At 43.6% G+C, this 20,143-nt stretch overlaps 1 protein-coding gene across 1 annotated transcript; it reads right to left on the bottom strand.

Annotated features, from left to right (window-relative positions):
- Positions 1-1,617: 1,617 nt before the first annotated feature.
- On the bottom strand, positions 1,618-18,455 carry gdf5 (growth differentiation factor 5). Its single transcript, XM_036151761.1, has 2 exons — positions 17,126-18,455; positions 1,618-3,369 (listed from the first exon to the last, which is right to left on the bottom strand). Exons 1-2 carry the CDS (start codon positions 17,817-17,819, stop codon positions 2,429-2,431), a joined length of 1,635 nt encoding a protein of 544 aa, XP_036007654.1. The 5' UTR covers positions 17,820-18,455; the 3' UTR covers positions 1,618-2,428.
- Between the last annotated feature and the right edge of the window lie 1,688 nt (positions 18,456-20,143).

The raw sequence follows: 20,143 nt of genomic DNA, 5'->3' as shown, positions 1-20,143 counted from the left end.
CATCCAGCCTTCATCCATCCATCATCCATTATCCATCCATTCATCCATCCATCATCCATCCATCCATCCATCCATCATCCATTATCCATCCATCCATCCATCCATCCATCCATCATCCATCCATCCATCCATCCATCCATCTATTCATCCATCCATCCATCCATCCATCCATCATCCATCCATCCATGTGCTCTGTTCTAACTTTATGCAGCTGCTTTTCTTTTCTTTAGCAGAGATGAGGAAGCTGGTTGGAGCTGACGACAAGATCCCAGGACTACACAACATAACTGGAATATTTTAGGCCTGGACTTTGACTAGGCCATTCTAACCCATGAACCTGCTTTGATCTAAACCATCCCATAATATCGCTGGCTGTATGTTCAGGGTGGATGTCTTGCTGGAAGCTGAACCTCCTCCTCAGTCTGCTGCAGCCTCTAAGGCGATGCTCACATTGCAGGTCTGGATGTTCAATTCAGATTTATTTTATTTTTTTTGCCGATATCTCTTTATTTCTTATACTACTTATCAAATGTGACCACCATCAGACATTCATCTGAACGGTTCGTGACCTGAAAGCGTTCTGCATGAGCAGAAGGAAAGAGAAGACTTCACAGAGCAGCACAGTGTTTACGGAATAGCAATGGATGAAATTGTTGCTAAAAGCGTTCGATAAAGTTTTATTAAAAAACACAATAGTGGATACCAGCGTCTCTGTGTTATAACGAAGTTGTTGAGAAACGGGAGCCGACAATATTAAGGCCACACAGACGTCTCCTGCTGCTGTGTGAGACGTCTGTGTGGACGTGCAGTGAGAGCGAAGACGGTGACGTAAAAGTTAAATAAAATGTAACATGACGCTCAGACTGCGGGCGCTTTGAAAACGATTGGATCCAATTTGTCCGATTTAGGAAACACAAATCAGATTCTTTTGGGGTGAAAAGTTGGGAATTAGGCCGTCCACACTGCCATGAAAAAGATGGAGTTGTGTCGCTTTAGCCTGCTGTGAGAATGTAGCCTAAGAGGTTTTCTTCCTGGATTTGACCAGCTGCACTGTCTCTGGTAAATAACAGCATTCCCACAGCATGATGCTGCCACCACCATGCTTTTTCTGTTTCAGCCTAAACGGTGAACCCATTAAACTTTGCTGCTGGAACAAAAGGAGAAGATAAAACGGGTAATTCTTTAGCAGAGCGTAGAACAGATCTGTAGAGCAGAGACTGAAAAGAGTAAAGACATAATTTTACTGGAATATTTCACTGACATTTTATCTAAATATTTAAAATCTTGTTAAAAAGAGGACATATGTCCTATTATCTAAAGAGAGGATTTTTTATCTTCTGTGCCTTCCTTTGTTTTGGCTGGTTTGTATCAAAGAAGGGGCCGGCAGTAAGACAATTTTAGATGAACCAGTTAAATCAGACTCCTGATTTAAGTTGCATAAAACAACTCAAACCCAAACGCTTCAAATCGATTGAAATTTTCAAGAAATCTGAAATATCCCTTTAAATAATTAACACACTTGCAGACAAATTAGAAGCAGCAGCGGCCCTTACAGTAGCCAACTTTTACTGTTTCTCCTTTAATGGTCAATCATCACTGGCAGGAAACAAAAATCTGTCATTTTCAAATTAGATTTTATTCATTTCAGTTTTACAGTGCTGCTTTATTTTAACTTTTAGGGAATGTTAATTATGCAGATTAAAAGCAAAGCACCTTTAACCAGAAACTACAGGAATTTGTTAGATCCCAGTGAAACACGGTGTTATAAATAAAAAAAGGCATTCTTGTGTTAAAGTGTAATTTTGGCTTCTGAAACTCAGATTCCTTTAATAGTTTAGTCTGCAGATCATTTCTGGGGGGGGGGGGGTTGTATGGAGAGGAGTGCGGAGCTCAGTCAGTCAGGAATTTTTTATTGAAGACTAGTCTAAACAACTTTCCCACATTTGCAGCAGGTCAGATTAGCTCTTCATCACTGGCTGGTATTTATACATCAGGGATTCTTCACATGCTTTACAGAAAAATAACGACGTCTTGGTCAAGGAATACAAATGACTCCATCAGATAAGTGCTGGAAAAAGGGGGCAGTTCTGAGTATAATTCCCTTAATGTTTCTGCGGAGCCTTTTCCACCAATCATGGCGCAGATACGGATCTGAGGACAGCGGCTTTTTTTCTGCCCGGGCCTGTTTTTGTTTTTGTCTCTCAGACACATCCTGACAACATCTTAAGTGAGTCTGTGTTTAAGAGCACAATCTCCATCAGTTTGTCTTCCTGTGTTTAGTCTTTGCAGCCTTTGGTATGCAGCGTGAAAGCTCGCTCGGGTGGAGACTCGTGTCTGTGGCGCGTGAAATAACGGCTCCTCCGCTCCGTGAAGATTTTTCTTTCAGATTTCAGAAAAAGGAGGAGCAGACGAGTCTTCGCCGGGTCTGCTACCTGCACCCGCACGACTCCACCACCATCTCCTCGTACTGCTTGTAGACGACGTTGTTGGCCGAGTCGATGTAGAGGATGCTGATGGGGCTGAGGCGTGTCGGCACGCAGCAGGTCGGCGGCGTCGCCTCCGGGTCCATGGAGTTGATGAGGGTCTGGATGATGGCGTGGTTGGTGGGCTCCAGGTGTGAGCGGATGGGGAAGTCGCAGGCGCCGTCGCAGTGGTAGGCGTCGTACTCCAGCGGCGCGATGATCCAGTCATCCCAGCCCATCTCCTTGAAGTTGACGTGGAGCCGCCGCCGGTGGCAGCGCGGCTTCGTCTTGGTCGCCTGGGGTTGAGGGAAGTTCTGCGCGGGGGGGCGGAGGGTCTTCTTGGAGCCTCTGGGTGGAGGAGCCCGCCTCATGCGCCGCTGGTTGAACAGATACTCGTAGACGGTTTTGTTGTCGTGGCCCGAACGCGCTTTGATCTCATTGTAGAAGAGGTCGCGCTTCTTGCTCTTCCCGAACGCCAGGAGGAAAGCTTTCTCTTTGTTGGTCCGGCCGAGCCGCGAGAAGCCCAGAGTCCTGAGGTCCAGCGGACGGCCTCCTCGGTGCTCCAGGGCCTCCAGCTCAAAGCACAGCTGCTGGGAGCGCTGCTCCTGCTGGCTTCTCAGTCCCTTGAAGACCTTGTTTATGTCAAAGACCTCCCATCTGTTGCTGAATGCGCTGAGGAGATCCTCCGTAGTCCTGGTCTGGAGCAGAGCAGCTTTGTGTTTGCCTGAAGCGCAGGTGTAGAGTCTCAGCAGCGGGTTGGAGCCTCCGCCTCTTTCCTCTGCAGCAGAGCGGGGCTCAGACACATGCTTCCTCAGGACGCGGAGCTCGGCCCCCAGGAGCCCGTCTCGTTCCAGGGAGCTGATGTTGAACTGATACCTCTGACGTCGCAACACGGGCCCTCGGTCATCTGATTGGACAAAAAGGGACAAAAATGTATTAAACATGAAATCTGCACCTTCACCATACATGCAAAGCAGAATCCCTGCAGCTCTCCAGGCTGCAGCCATGTTTAGATCTGGCTTTGGTTCTGATAAATTACATCTGTGTGAAGAATGTCTCCCAGCTGGACTTGTGTGAGTTTGACTGACAGTCTGGCCGAGTTTAAACGTCTGATTATTTAAGTTTATTATTTATTTCATGCAACCATTCCCACTTTGTGGATTAATATGAAAACAACTGTAGATGCTGCTCCCATTAACCGGCATTTCACAATCGCTGGCTAATTAAAAATGTCAAAACATGATAATCAGTTGTTTTTTCTATCACGTGTAAAAAAAAAAATGAAGGAAAACAGAAAACTGACATGAAGTTGATCAGTTTTTGACAGAAAATAATAAAAACATGCATTTGATGTTTAATTTTAGTTGTTATGTGACATTGTTGTTAAGATGATGTAAAATGCAGCGTCAGTGAAGGGAAGCAGCTGAAAATCAAACTTTTCTCAGTGACTCAGACATTTATTAGCCATATTTCCACTTCTTTAGGATCTGCACCATGTCAGCATCTGATTCATGACTCACACAGCAGACGCAATCATTCATTGCAAACACATTTTTTTTTTACCTCAGATCAGTTGTTCCTGCATCAAAGGAAATACTGAAGTGACAGAAAATTGGAATTAATAACTAACTCCTTTCAGACTTTGGTTAATATCAATACTAATGTCGGGTTTCATAAAAATAATGAATCCCCTGCAGCAGAGTTCATGTCGTGGACTTGATATCCATCCAAAAAAGCTTTATATGGTATTGATATTTGGGATAATTTCAAGTTTTTGAACACAGAAACAGAAACGAGAAAGAAAGGAAGAGAAAAAGATGAGGTAAAACTTTTATTATTTGTGCTACCAGGACAGTAATTTACCTGCATTTCCATAGATATGACAGCAAACTGTGTCACTGCTGAAGATATTTCCTTTGCTTTAAGGAGCTATTCTATTTTGCAGAGACACAGACAAACTCTATGGGTCGCTGAAGTCTATTCTTTTTTTTATTATGATTCTTTTCATTTTTACTGCTGCTGTTTGTCAGCAAACTTTTTATAAACAGGTGCAGTGAAATATATGTTTAGATATCTGTTAAAAGACAGAAAACTGTTTATCTTTAGTAGAACTGATCACTGCAGCGGTGTTTTCACAGGACTTCCTAAAAAGTGGATCAGAACGCTGCAGCTGATCCAGAACCTGCTACCCGCGTCCTCACTAAGACTAAGAACGTAGAGAACATGGACCCGGTTCTGAAGTCCTCACTAAGAATAAGAACGTAGAGCAGGGGTCTTCAACAGGGGGTCCGCGACCCCTAGGGGGTCCGCGGAGGTACTGCATGGGGGTCGCGAAAGTTTTGATTGATTAGACATTTTTTTATATCCCCCCCCCCTGCAATTTTTTTCCACTAATTGAAATGTCTTTAAATACACATTAACATGAATTCAACACACTGTAGTGAACAGATAAATGGAGGCAGAAGATGTCTTTCAGTCATCAATGCACACATTCAGCGACACACAGGAGCTCTTTCAAGCTGGGCATCGTTTCATTCACAACACCTGTCCCATCAATGTCAGTTATGTTAATAGTTCAGTATTGTATGCAATATAACAGGTATTTTTATGCTTGCCAGTGGCACTAACAAGCATCACTTATTTTCTTTTTCACATTTATGTTTTAAAAATGTCCATTTAAATAGCTTTTATGCATGATTACATGCAATTGACAGACATTGTTGATCTTGGCAGGTATCAGTTTATTGTGTTATGTTATGTTTATAAATGGCAGTGGCATGGCCACCCTACTCACTGTGCCTCGCACATGTTTAAAATAAAAACATGAATATAAGAACCTGTGTATTATTTGAGTATCTTAGTATTGAATGCACAATAACAAGGTACATTTACACATGGCACTATAGGACCAGTTTGATATAACACAATTTTATACAATATATATAATTAGGGGGTCCCCGCTCCATCTCGCCATCAGTTTGGGGGTCCTTGGCCTGGAAAACGTTGAAGACCCATGACGTAGAGAACATGGACCCGGTTCTGAAGTCCTCACTAAGACTAAGAACGTAGAGAACATGGACCCGGTTCTGAAGTCCTCACTAAGACTAAGAACGTAGAGAACATGGACCCGGTTCTGAAGTCCTCACTAAGAATAAGAACGTAGAGAACATGGACCCGGTTCTGAAGTCCTCACTAAGACTAAGAACGTAGAGAACATGGACCGGTTCTGAAGTCCTTCCATGGCTCCCTGGATCTCAGAGAATAGACTTTAAAATCCTTCTGTTAGTCTATAAATCCCTGAATTAGCACCTAAATCCATCACAGACTTGTTATCAGGGCATCAACCCTCCAGACCACTCAGGTCTTCTGGCTCCAGCCTGCTCTGCAGAACCAGAACTAGAACTAAACAAGGAGAAGCAGCATTTAGTTCCTATGCTCCACTGATCTGGAGGAAACTCCCAGGAAACTCTAAAAGTGCTGAAAGCCTGAGTTCCTTTAAATTAAGTAGTTTTCAATTTTTAATTATATTTTTTTAAGAACTCATTTAAGATTATGGGCTTTTGAAATTTGTTGGAAAAGTCACTTGTTTAAAAAAACTATTGACCTTTTAGAAAATATAACTTTAACTCCATTCCATATCAGAATAAATATTTTTATGTATTTATGATGAAGTAATTTTACTTTAAGATGTAAAAAGCCCTAAAAGCTTTTCCGCTGTGTCTCATATTTTAGTAATTAAAACCAAATGAAAACATAACAGGCCTAATTTCCAGGGTTTACTATTCTAAACTTTATTTATAAGCTCTAGAAAGCGAAACACTGTCTTGTGAAATGTTCCAAAATGGCATTTTTATTTAAACAACAGAGAACATTGATCAACTGTCTTCATGATTTTTTGCAGATCCAAGATGTTTTTATAAAGAACAGCAGAAATTATTCCACTGGTGAGAGGTCCTTATCTGTAAATGTTCACCTCAGGTTAATGTTTTTAACATTGAATTGACTGAAACTTGACAGTTTTTCTCTAAAAAAGAGCTTTACAGTAAAAACCACATTCAAGTCGTACTTGCAAACACAAACACATGCACACACCGCTACAACCGTCGGTGAAAAGTTTACACTGTTTGCTGCAAACTGCGTCTTTCTGCTGATATTTTACAGCATTTCCTACCAGGACAGTAATTTACCTGCATTTCCGTAGATATGGAAGATTCTCCACCTGAACGTAACTCCATCACCTAAATGTGAGCAAACTGTGTCACTGCTGAAGATTTTTCATTTGCTTTAAGGAGCAAATCTATTTTGCAGAGGCTTTGTGAACGAGACACAATGTCTAGGTTGCTGGAGTCCATTCTTTCTGTGGATCTTCCCACCAGACGTCGCCATAATGAATATGCAAAAAAGTCAAGATGAACTTCATTTTTACTGCTGCAAACTTTTTGTAAACAGTTGCAGTGAAATATATGTTAAGATATGCTGAATGCAGCGACGTCCTTTCTGAGGAGCTAAAAACGTGCAACTAGTCCTTAACATCTCAAAAGATTCACGTCCAAGTCAAAAGACAGATAATTCAATTTCAATTTATTTATTTATATAGCGCCAATTCATGAAACATGTCATCGCGAGGCACTTTACAAAGTCAAAATCAATCCTATTATACAGATTGGTCAAAAATTTCCAATATAAGGGAACCAGTTGATTGCATCAAGTCTCTCCAAGCAGCATTCACTCCTCCTGAAAGAGCGTAGAGCCACAGTGGACAGTCGTCTGCATTGTTGATGGCTTTGCAGCAATCCCTCATACTGAGCATGCATGAAGCCACAGTGGAGAGGAAAACTCCCCTTTAACAGGGAGGAGAACCTCCAGCAGAACCAGAACCAGGCTCAGTGTGAACGCTCATCTGCCTCCACCCACTGGGGTTTAGAGAAGACAGAGCAGAGACACAGAAAGCACAGAAGCTCACATTGACCCAGGAGTACTTTCTATGTTAGAGAAGACAGAGCAGAGACACAGAAAGCTCAGAAGCTCACATTGACCCAGGAGTACTTTCTATGTTAGAGAAGACAGAGCAGAGACACAGAAAGCTCAGAAGCTCACATTGACCCAGGAGTACTTTCTATGTTAGAGAAGACAAAGCAGAGACACAGAAAGACAGAGAAAAAAGCTCAGAAGCAAACATTGATACATCGTCTGTAACTGTCCCTTTACAGACGATGTAGATTACTGTGCAGCTCCATCAGTGGATCAAACCAATGCTCGCTAACAAGTTAGTAAGTGTGCAAAAATTAAAGGCTCAAGTTGAGATGATGAAGTTAATTGATGCTCAAGACAAAAAGACCAGCAGCAGGATCTAAATCTTCATGTCACAGAACTGTGCAGTTTGCATGGATTTCCAAACAAACATTCCCTGAGAAACCGAAGCGTGCAAATAGCAAATAGTGTAAATAATTCTTATTGGATCAGAATCTGTAGACGATTCATGGAGAACAGTCCATGAACTGAGCTGGAGGTTTGATGTTCCCAGCAGGCGGCGATAGCCCTCACAGCTTTGGGAGAGAACCTGTTTTTAAGTCTGTTAGTTTTTATTTTAATGTGGGCAGGTTGGTGGGATCTGTGGCGATACGTCTGGCTGTTTCTGGACTTGTGCAGCATAAACCATGTCCAGATCTTGTAGACGGCATCCCACAATCCCCTGGGCTGACCTCACCAGTCTCCTTCCTGCACGGCACAGGACAGGAAGCAGTTCTCACTTTTTAAAAGTGTATTTCTGATGATCAGTAAATTATTCGTTTAGTGGTTTCCTGGTTATTTTCTAAATGCAGCAAACATGTTGCTGACTGAATTTTGTTTTGCTTTATGTCTTTATGAAGCTTTTTTGTGCGAATAATCGTCTAAAAAGCATCTAAACTTCAGACAGGCGGTGACCACTGCGGGATGATTTGTCCTGTTGTCAGTGAGAAAAAGCAGCAAAGTTCAGCCTCCAAATGAAACGCAGCTAAATGTTCATCACACACACACACATGCGTTTGTAATTGTATACTTTGAGGACCGGGACCCATGTGAGACTTTCTGAGGACCACGTCCTGAAACTCATCACAGAACCTCCGGGTTCTCACACGGTGTCTTCCTTCTCACGACACCCCCCCCCCCCCTTTTAGTGCACCGCGGCGTGCACTACTAAAAGTACATTAGAAGCAGACAGGGAGACCACATCTGACCGCAAACAGGCCTTTTATTACAGACCTGCAGCTATTTCCCGCTGACAGCAAAGCAGCATCTGCTGCAGAGGAAATAAACCATCAACAGCAAACACACACACACAGAAATGTTGGCACTTCTCTACAGATGGTCTGATTAAAGCTGAGAGGAATTTGATTTCACAAACTCTCACATACTTTTAAAGCAAAAAGGGGTTGAAAATGCTTGCAAGCTGTGAAAATGTTTGCAAGCTGCAGAGCTCTCAGGTGTGGTCTTTGCTATCACCACAGACTTAACATCCTTTAATGTCCAGAAGAACATCTAAACTATTTCAGGCACTGAGCCCACATGGAAAAGGTTTTCATGGAGATAATTTGAGCCTTCTGAATAACGTTCTTGGCCTCAGACTTCACCTGTCACACCCTTCAGGCGAGCGGACGGTGGGTGGGCTCTGATCAGCGCCGCCGACAGGGAACCCTCCAGGAGAGCTGGTTATCTAAACGTGAGCTTAGAGGTACATGTAACTAATGAAAAGTAAAGACTGACATCACAGGCTCTCAAAAATTTTTTATTTTTATTCTGTCAACGGGTAAATTTCATGCGAGTCCACCTGCTTTTCACGGATGGCTCCAATTTATTTTACTGTTTCCCGTTTATATCTCAAAAATGTCTCCGTTGTGGCGCAGTAAAGGAATTTCTTATCTTATTGTGTCTCGTGATAGATTGAAATGAAGCGAGAAAACTAGACTTAGACTCAGACACTCTGTTGTCAGTTAGTTGCACATTTAAAATGTAACAATGCAATGTTGTGAGGTAATAGTTGTATTAATTGCATTTTCTTAGTTACATTTCTTCCCATGTGGGGATGCGAGTAATTTAGCTTCCTTGGTGTTTTGTACTTTCTCCAGTTTTCTTTTTTATGGCTGACTTTTTGGGGTACAACCATAAAGACATGTTAACATAAAGTGGACAACTAACCTGGTTCACTCACTTAAATCCAACTACAAGGTAAAGACTTTTTCTTGGTGCTGCTCATTTAGCCATTTTGTTCCGTTTGCAATTAGGTCACATCTTTCCCAGGTACCAAATGAAGGAATCTGCCAGAGGATCTTTGAGTGTGATCTTGTGTCATTTGGATCCACCTTGAGGACGCTTCCAACTGGCTTATACAACTGATTTATTGACATTTCCTATAAGCTATTCATAGTCTTCTGTATATAAATGTTCTTAAACAGCACCAGGAGGGTCACTCCTTATATTGGTTTGATCAAGTATCAGAATGTCTACATTCACACTACAAGTCTTGATGCTCAATTCACCTTTATTTATTTTTTTGTTGCTAAAATCAGATTTTTTTTGGTGGCCTTTCATACTACGATTAAATGGCATCGCCATTAGATTTCTGTCTGAACGTTTCAAGATTGCAAAGCGACCCGCATGGGCAGATGACAGAAGGAGACGTCACAGAGCAGAGCGCTGTTTACGGAAGTAATGGTCAATGTAATTGTAAGTGTTAAATAAAGTTTTGTTAAATAAAAAACGCGGGTACAGGCCGGCATCTCTCCTTGTTATTATTAGAAAACACGCTGAGCAATGAGAGCCGACAATATTAAGACCACATCATATCGAGACAAAGGTAAGAAGAAAGCAACGCAGCTATTAATGGTATTTATGAGGAGCTAACAGCTGCTGCTGTGTGGATGTAGTGAGAGAAATGAGAGAAATGTGAAAGACGGATAAAATGCAACACGACCGTTCAGACTGTGGACGCTTTGATAAAATCTGATACTATACGAATTAGTAGGACATATGGAAGTGGTACAAAATGGATTCTTTTGGGGGGGAAAGATCAGAATTGGGCCGTTCACACTGAAGTGAAAAAGACGGATATGGGCTAAAAGGTCGCCATATTAGCCTTATTTCTAGGCTGATCTTAACCCTGACATGGAGATCAGAACCACAAACATTGAGTGTAAACAGTCATTTACAAATGATACACAATTTAATCTAATTATACGTGAGATCTGAGGTTTTTATTATTATATACTGTGTCTTTATAAATGTGTGCAGAAAAGAAGCCAACAGAGGTCTGGGTTTAGTTTCCAGATGCTGACCTGGACACCAGAAGATCAAGAGAGCTGGAGAGGAAAAAGTTAGAAAATGGGTTGTTGATGACTAAAAAAAAGAGACAAAGTGACAATATGTGGCTGCATAATGGGGGTAAAAACCGGGAAAGTGTCCTGGAGGCTTTACAATGTGCATTTAAAGGTTTAATCTGAGAACGAAACAAGAAAATTCAAGCACTGAAAAATACATTCAGCAGATGAACAGATTCAAAAAGTCTTTTAGAAAAAAATAGAGCCTGAGAGAGGCATAGCCTTCATCAGAGCATCTGCTGTCTGCCACGTCTTCAGTTTAGAGCAGGGGTCGGGAACCTTTTTGACTCAGAGAGCCATGAAAGCAAAAAATCTGGAAATTTATTTCAGTGAGAGCCAATAGATTAGTTCACGCGTGACGTCACATGTGACGTCACGCGTCACGACGTCCGCGCTACTTCCGGGTCCCGCTTGTAGGCAAACACAGGACTGTTCTCGCATTCTATCATTACAAAACGGGTGAATTAGAGCGTACTTTTAGTTAGTTTATTTTCGAAATGTAAACAGTGCCTACGACTTGTTGTGCTCCCGGTTGCACACAGAGGCATTCCAATTCGTTGGATGTACGTTTCTTTCGTTTACCGAAGGACGAAGAAAGACAAAAGAAATGGATATTTTCAATGAAGAAGGACCCAGGCACACGATCCCAGTCGACTGGGGGAGCCATCACACCCCGACAGAATGTGCAGTCTACACTTCATCTCCGGTAAATACAACTTCATTTTGCACTGGTCATTGTTCTACTGAAATAGCGGCGGAGGGGAGTTGGCGATCGCTAGACGGGGCCGGGAGAAGCAGAGCCGCAGACTGCAGCAGCCTGCTGCAGTCTGCGGCTCTGCTTCTCCCCACGCGCGCTAGTACTTCTGTGTTTCCGCTGCAACGTTGCCGACACCTTCACCCATTTTAATAAGACAAAAACACCTAAATAATCCTTTGTGAACAATTTTTTTAACCTACCGGGCGGATCTTCCTCTCTGCTGATGAGCGGTCTGTGTCCGTGAACATCCATCCATTTTCTGACCCGCTTAATCCCTCATGGGGTTGCGGGGGTTTCTGGTGCCTATGTCGCGATATCAACCATCAACTTACTCTTAAAACGATCTTGTGATATGTTATCTAAAGAAGAAAAATACGTGGAGAACTTGTCGTTTCCTTTGTTTGCGCCCGCCTTCTGCCTTCCAGTCCGGCGCGCATGTGCGAAAAACCCGAATGAAAACAATAGCAGTGATATTTTGTTTTATCTGCGAGCCAGATGAAATTATCAAAAGAGCCATAACTGGCTCGCGAGCCATACGTTCCCGACCCCTGGTTTAGAGCATTTTTTTTTCTTTTAATATTTTATTTTTCTTTTAGGATTTTCTGGCCTTCAGTTACTGGTAGCTTGACAGGAAGAATGGCCGGCAGAGATACAGAACCATGAAGTAAATGCCTCGGTTGGGAACATTAGCGTCTATGTATGGTGTGCCTGCTTTTAGAGAATTACCCTATTTTCTGTCTCTCAAGCTGTTCATTTGGGGATTATTTTATGGAGTCAACAAAAGAGAACAAAGTTGGGAAGTTAGAACCAAAACTCCTACAGTTAGTCCAAAGAACCTTAATAGATTACAAGAAAGTCTGTCTGCTTGGAAGACAAACAGGAGGAGATGATGTCTGGATCAGGAACAATATGGAGGACCCACGGTCCACATCATCCTCAGAGTTCCCAGAACCGTTTGCTTTAATTTAGCAGACCCACCCAGAGTTAAAAAGAAAGAGCACTCTATCTTTCTCCTATTCATTAAAAAATTAGTCAACCATCATTCTATTTTTCCTGTATTGCTGAGGTGAGTTGAAGTGGTTAAAACATGGCAGGTAGATGTTGGGAATCAGATTAATATATAGACACTTTTTTAGGTAGACTTACGCATTAATAAATGAAAATTCAGAGTGCCTGAAACATGGTTCTCCAGGGATCCAAGAGAGACTTTAAAAAAACTCAGGGGGTAAAACGACAACAAAAGGTCTGAAAGGAAAAACAATAAAGATGTGAAACAGTAAGAAAGAAAGTAGGAATGAAAAGTGAAATGAAGGAAGACTATAAAAGAGGAAGGGAAGTTGTCGGGTCATCGCTCTCGTCTCTAAATATGTCGACAGCATCCTGCTGAACACTCACTGAACAAATAAAGCCTAAATTACAAGTGCATTGAGTGCTGGAAACATAAACCTTCCCGCAGCAGAAATATCAAACTTTGGTCATTTAAACATTGTTTTAAACAGTTTTACACTGTAAAGGCAACATTACACCAAAGGGGGCCCGGAGGACTGTTTATTTACCCTCCTGAAGATGGATATCACTTAAGAGCCCACCAGATGTTGGATACGCACAGCTGCAACTCACAGACGTGTAAAGTCTGCAGTACATCCACAAATAGATGGGAACAGACACACCTCTGCATATATGTTCCCAGGCGTGCTCAGAAGTCTGAAGCTCTGGGAAGTCTGGCTTCAACATCTAAATATTAGTCTGCTTTGGCTCCAGCTGATGCAAGACAATGTGCTTCCACAACGTTCTCTCAGGTTCCACCAAGAACCCACATCTGCAGAAGGAATCCAGGGCCCAAGCATCTATATCTTGAGTGCCCCCTGGTGGTTAGGAACTGTAAACATCATAAGCCCCACCTTCTCTGACGCAATTAAGTGGCATAACAACATGCTGATCTGGGCTTAGATACAGAAGGTCCGATCTGATTATTGAAACCCCATTAGGATCTTCTCACTGTTGTGCTCAGCAAGCAGGGTTGTTGTTATTAGCAACACTGGTTGTTGTTATTAGCAACACTGGTCGTTAATGTCGCTCTATGCGCTTTTTTTTCCAGTCATAGACGTCAGCAGCAGTACAACAGAGGCTGCGGCTGATTTAGTGCGATAAAAACTGGTAGAACCAAACAAAAATGGGTCAGGCCAGCATTAACCCCGTCTAAGCTCTAGGCAGCCATGTTGGATTTTGATGGCTGTGGTTGTGCTTTCAAATTATATTCTTAGGTGTAGAGTAGAGCGTTTCCTCTTAAGATTTCAAAAGAAGCACAACAAAGACCAAAAAAACCCTGACGTCCAAAGCAAAGAGCGTTGGTTTGTGTTGAAGTTGTTCGTGTGGACATGTCAGTTACAACTTTGAGGTAGAGGGAATAGTGGCCTGGGTCAGATTACAACGCTGAAAACCAGCATGCCCTGGGTCTCTCCCTGCAGCCGACTCACACTGCACTCAACCTCAGTGCCTCTCCCCACAGGTGACGGGTCCATGTCGGCGTACTTTAGCTTTTCTGGACTGGGAACACCCCTCATGGCCGAGGCTCATACAACAGATGCCCACCACCAAGCTTCAGTCTCTGGATAGTAGAGGGTGCCCCAGTTTTGTGGGGAGAGCTTGGAGTAGAACCTCTGCAACAAAGGGAGTCAGCTGAAGGGGATCAAACGTCTGCTTAGTGGGACTCCTAATGGTATGGAATGACGAAAGGAGAAACTTAGGGCTGGTTCACCTTCCTCAACATTTTTACAAGAGTACAAAACGTAGTCTTATGGTGTTTAGACGAAAGTTCAGACTGGAAAGCTCACCTGTTCCCCATTACTCTTGTTATGCACCTGCAATCCAGCCAATCTGCACCAAGTCCTCTTCTTACCATTATTACCAATTAATATTACCAATCATCCTACACGGCTTTGCTCATAAAGCCCTTCATACACAGACCCTCCTGATCTTCAGCTCTCCACCAACAGAGTCCGGTCCCCGGGGGAAGACTTCACTAATCCTAATCCTAAAATGATCATCCTCATAGACATTTGCAGCTTTTACGTCTTCTGATTTATCTCAATAAATATTTCTAATTCAGTCTGTGTGAGTCTTTGGTTGGTCTATGGTACATAGTCTTTTATCTGTCCCAAAGGTTCTGGTTCTGGTTCTGGATTAGGGTTCAACAGCAGGTAGATTCTTCCTTCCAGTGTTGTGTGAAGTTCTGTTCTCTTGCTCGTAGAACATTGTTGTTATATGAAGTTGCTATGTGGCGCTGTTACAGGTTCTCCTCGCCAGTCTGCGGTCCACCAACCCGAACCTTACTGGACTCACACCTAAACCTGAAGAAGTCAGGGGAACTGAATGTCGTACAGCACCGTGAATCTGTCAGTGGTGCAGAGGTGATGTCAGCCATACTGGATCTGACAAGAACTGACATAGTTTCTGCTGCTATACTTACATAAACTACATAACGCATTAAAGAACGGTCAGCATTTAAAAAGAGCATAGTAGCCCTAAACCCCCTCGTGGTTGGCACGGTTGCTAAAATCATTATTCCCCTTGATCTTGAACCATTGCTGTTATTTATTTTGGACCTTCTATGCCATTGTTTAGGTAGAAAATCTGTTAAAATACTATTTAGCCTGCTTTCCTATTATAAACAGCTACTGTGGGGCAACTAAAGAGAGCCATGTGGCTCCAGAGCCGCTGGTTGCAGAACCCTGATAAGATTTTAGGTGTATCTTGACAGCCAGAAATTCCAATTAGTAATGTCTGAAAAATTATCAGTATTAATCAATGAATCAGAAATCAGAAGCTCACTAGATCAATGTGAGCTTCTGTGCTTTCTGTGTCTCTGCTCTGTCTTCTCTAACATAGAAAGTACTCCTGGGTCAATGTGAGCTTCTGTGCTTTCTGTGTCTCTGCTCTGTCTTCTCTAACATAGAAAGTACTCCTGGGTCAATGTGAGCTTCTGTGCTTTCTGTGTCTCTGCTCTGTCTTCTCTAACATAGAAAGTACTCCTGGGTCAATGTGAGCTTCTGAGCTTTCTGTGTCTCTGCTCTGTCTTCTCTAACATAGAAAGTACTCCTGGGTCAATGTGAGCTTCTGTGCTTTCTGTGTCTCTGCTCTGTCTTCTCTAACATAGAAAGTACTCCTGGGTCAATGTGAGCTTCTGTGCTTTCTGTGTCTCTGCTCTGTCTTCTCTAACATAGAAAGTACTCCTGGGTCAATGTGAGCTTCTGAGCTTTCTGTGTCTCTGCTCTGTCTTCTCTAAGCCCCAGTGGGTGGAGGCAGATGAGCGTTCACACTGAGCCTGGTTCTGGTTCTGCTGGAGGTTCTCCTCCCTGTTAAAGGGGAGTTTTCCTCTCCACTGTCGCTTCATGCATGCTCAGTATGAGGGATTGCTGCAAAGCCATCAACAATGCAGACGACTGTCCACTGTGGCTCTACGCTCTTTCAGGAGGAGTGAATGCTGCTTGGAGAGACTTGATGCAACCTGCTGGGTTTCCTTAGAGAGGAAACTTTCTCACCAACCTGGAGGACCTGATGGAAGCTGACTTTGGAAAGAACCTTGAGATGACATGTTTCATGAACTGGCACTATATAAATACAATTTTATTGAACTGAATTGAAACTGTTGTTTAGTTTTCAAATTGATTTTATTACCATAATATTAAGCTTGTCCTCAACATGAACTAGCTAAAGTTTGAAAAGTCAAGTTTTATTAAGGTACACGCCATTTTGGTGAGGTATATTTATATTTTACCAGTATATTATTAGTGTAACGCTTCCTGCTCCCTCCACCTGAGTGTTATAGGTGTTATATTGGATGTTTCAATGTGGCCTTGTTCTGTCTGTGCTTTTCTCTTATTTATTTAATCAATTTGATTACTGGGGTTTTCTCATCTGCTTAGACGTGTTTTGATTGTTAACAAAACCAAATAGTATTTAAATAAATGTTACTTTCTATTGTTTAATCCGTGATTTTGGTGATGGGGGCCCTTCCCTTGGCCTGAGCCCCTACCCCCACTCTGTGCACGCGCTTCGTTCACAGGGAGGCGCGTGCACAGCGGCAGCCCCTTCCTGCTGTTCTGCTCCATCTCTGCACGGAGGCGGTGTGAACACGCACAGCCAGCACTGCAGAGTCCAGGTGGACCATCCTCCAGAACCTCTCATCCCCCAGAACCTCCAGAACCTCCATCCGGTTCTACTGTCAGCTCTCCTCTGTCATTGCCCTGTTTGAGTCTCCGGTTTTGGCCCAGAAACCCTGCGGACCTGATCAGAACTGGGCCTGGACTCAGTGAAGTGTCCAGATCCCGCGACATGATTTCTCCGGGATAATAAATGTTTTATTGCCTTAAATAAAAAAGCCTGAAAACAACTAATTTTAGACACATAAGGCGCTTATCCTCATACTTATAACTTTATGACGTGTTTAAAATGGTTGGATTTCTGTTCTTAAGGTTGGTGTATGTTGGATTTTCGCATGAATTGCATTAGTGAGAGCAGACCTGCACTGAGCGCAGAGGAAGGCAGCTTACCGTGTCCTTTATCCACGAAGCTGGTGATGGTGTTGGCCAGGCCGGCCTCATGCAGCGCGCTGCCGTTCAGCTCGCCGCTGCTCAGGGACCAGTACAGGGACAGCATGTAGTCGTGAGGAGTCACCAGCGGCTGCTTGTCGCCTGGTTTCTGCCTCCTGTTGGTCACTCCGCGCTGCGGCGCGGCGGGAGGGAAGCCGCTGCGCGCCGCCGCAGCCGCTGCGCTCGCTCTGGCGGCCACCTTCCCCGCAGCTTTCCCCGGTGCGCTTCCCCCTCCAGCTGCGCCTGCCGGCTGTGCGTTACCGGCTGCGGGAAGCCAGGAGCGCAGCGCCGCTTTGCGCCCCAGGTCCAGCGCTCCGTCCTTCTCCGGCGGATGTTCACCTTTCCCCGCCGCCGCTGAAGACGCAGAGGTCCCCGCAGCCTGCTTGCTTCTCGTCGGGGTGGCTTCACCTTTAATCAGCGGCGGTCCTGCGCGGGTCCGCGGCGCAGGTATCCAGCTCCCGGCGGCGAGCACCGGCTGCCTGGCTGCGGCGTGCCTGGACGCCGCGATCCCACGGTGGGCTCCTCCTGTGCGCTCCACCGCCTCCCCCAGTCGGTGTTCCGTGGGTCTGGTCCGGCTGAGAGAGCCGCGGACAGGATGCAGGTAAACGAGAGTCCAGCAACTGAGCAGCAGCGAGAGACGCGTCACAACGTTCATCCTAAAGCCCTGATGCCCGCTGGCACACCGTCATTGTAGTAAAGCAGAAAGTCTGTTTAGAAAGAACTGCGCTGTTTGGCTGAAAACAGAAGTCCTGTGAAGGGTTTCATCCTCAGATCTGCAGGAAAAAAAAGTTCTACTCTGCTCAGAAACAGAGAAAATCGCCAACAAAACATGTAGAGAAAAGATGCAAATGAAACAAATCCTGCAAAATTCCTGCAAACTTTATTCTTCCATGTGTCAAGTGGTGGAATCGTAACGCTGAGGAGATCCTGCAGAGTCCAGTTTAACTGCACCGAGCTGTTCTGCTGGATATCTGGAAGAAACTTCTTTAAATCCCACTTTTTTTTCTTCCATGAGAGGCAAGAATGGCGTAATGCCGCTGCCTCCGTTTTTTCTCCTCTCCTCCAAAAGTTTGAACTCCGTCCAGTGAAAATATTTCACACACACCAACCAACCTGCAGGTGCTCCAGAAATCCTCCAGCAAACCTGAGAGCGCAGGAATTGGGAGCGGAATTCCAGAAAGCGCTTTTAATTGGCCGGTGATGTCATGCTGTCCGGACTCATTTAACAGCAATATTTCACCCCAAATCTTCCTCCCTCTTTTCCACCCATGACTCACGGAGGCTGCAGCACCAAATGGCACCAAGTGACCCCCTCAACGCACACAGCAACAGTGCATTATGTCACTGGAGCTGTTTTAACAGGGTCTCTGCTCTGAAGTGATGTGAGCAACATCAGCGGCTGCTCGGGGGCCCCTGAGGGCCCCATTCTGCAGCCACATTTCAGACTTTGACCAACTTAGGAGACGAGCAGCAGCCTTTGGAAGAAGGCCATAAAAATCAGCTTTGTTCTTTCAGACAATCTGAAGCCAAGATGTTTTCATGTTTTACGCCAAACTTATGCATCCGTTGATGAGCATCAAATACATTAATAAGCCCAAAATAATCTAAATCAGTCTGAAAATCTGTTTTTTTTTACCAGGAAACAAGAAGCGAAAAGGTAATGTCTCTGAGTAAGGGTTCATTTAGCATCACTGACAGGATTACAGTTCAGCCATTTATTATCAAACTGTTTGATTAAAGGTCTAATATTAAAGATTTAACAAAGTAACAAACACTATAATTAAATAACTGGCTGATTAAAGGTTTGTGGTTCCAGTCCAGCTTGCTGCTCTGTTGTCTGATGATCTGATTCTGACAAATGTTCGTTTGAGGAGAGGAAAAATAAAACGGATAAAATGCTGGAAACTATATGCAGTCACGTTCAATAAATGATAAAATGTGTTTAATTTAGTAACTCATCCCTAAATAAAATCCTTGTACAGATTAATTACACACAGACTGACGTTTTCAAGCCTTTATCACATTTAATTATGAGGATTTATTATGTTAAAACTGATGAAAACATGACATTTAAGATTTAAATATTACTTCAGACCAATAAAAATTAGTTTATTACAGAAATTTGGGTTTAATGAAAAGCGTATTTAACGGCCTCATCGGACCCACATTCTGATTAACTGAACGACTTTTCACTGTAATTTCCCCCCAAAACTCACCAAATCCAGTCTGTCACACATAGATAAGTCGGAATCAACAGTTACTTTTAAACGTATTTTTCTATGTACGGCATAGCGCTGATGCGCCTCACCAGGACAACTCACCAGAACCCTCCCTGCCCTGCAGGAACGATGCACAGCGGCTTCAGAGGCGGGTCAGAACCTCCAGAAGGCCCTGCTGCAGAGGATCAGTTGCAAACACCGCTGGGTCTCACAGGCACACAGCAGCAGTCAGAAGGTTGATAGGAAGTTAAACCTTTCTGGATCCATTTTCAGGACCTCATTTAAGTGTTTGGATCCGCAGTGTAATATATTTATGTATTTAGAGCATTAGAGCCATGGATGGATGGAGCAGCGCTGCTTTACTCTGAAAGGTAAATTTCTCTGGAGTAAAATGAGCAGGAAGCAGCAGTCTGGTTTTTATTTAACATCTTATATTAATTTATCACTGAGAGTAAAACCTCTCTAAGGATGGACCTGGCGAAGGTGAAACATGAAAAAAGAGGAGCTGGTTTTAAACCAGGCCCATCAGCAGGAGATGTCAGCTAGTTTTAGCTCTGAGAAAGGAGAACCGGGCCTCCCTGCAGCGCCTCCTGGTGTGCGGACCTTAAACTGGAGCCTTCTCCCTGTAATTTAGATTAATCAGTTTTTGGCTTCACTTCATCACATCATGTCGGAAACCAGCCGTCAGGTTTACGGGTTTTTAAGTTTCCCTTTTTCTCTGCATGGCAGCGTTCTTGGTTCTGATGCGATCGCGTCTTCT

The sequence above is a fragment of the Fundulus heteroclitus genome, chromosome 20, assembly GCF_011125445.2.
Source record: "Fundulus heteroclitus isolate FHET01 chromosome 20, MU-UCD_Fhet_4.1, whole genome shotgun sequence".
Lineage (NCBI taxonomy): Eukaryota > Metazoa > Chordata > Actinopteri > Cyprinodontiformes > Fundulidae > Fundulus > Fundulus heteroclitus.
This window is presented reverse-complemented; position numbering and strand designations above follow the sequence as displayed.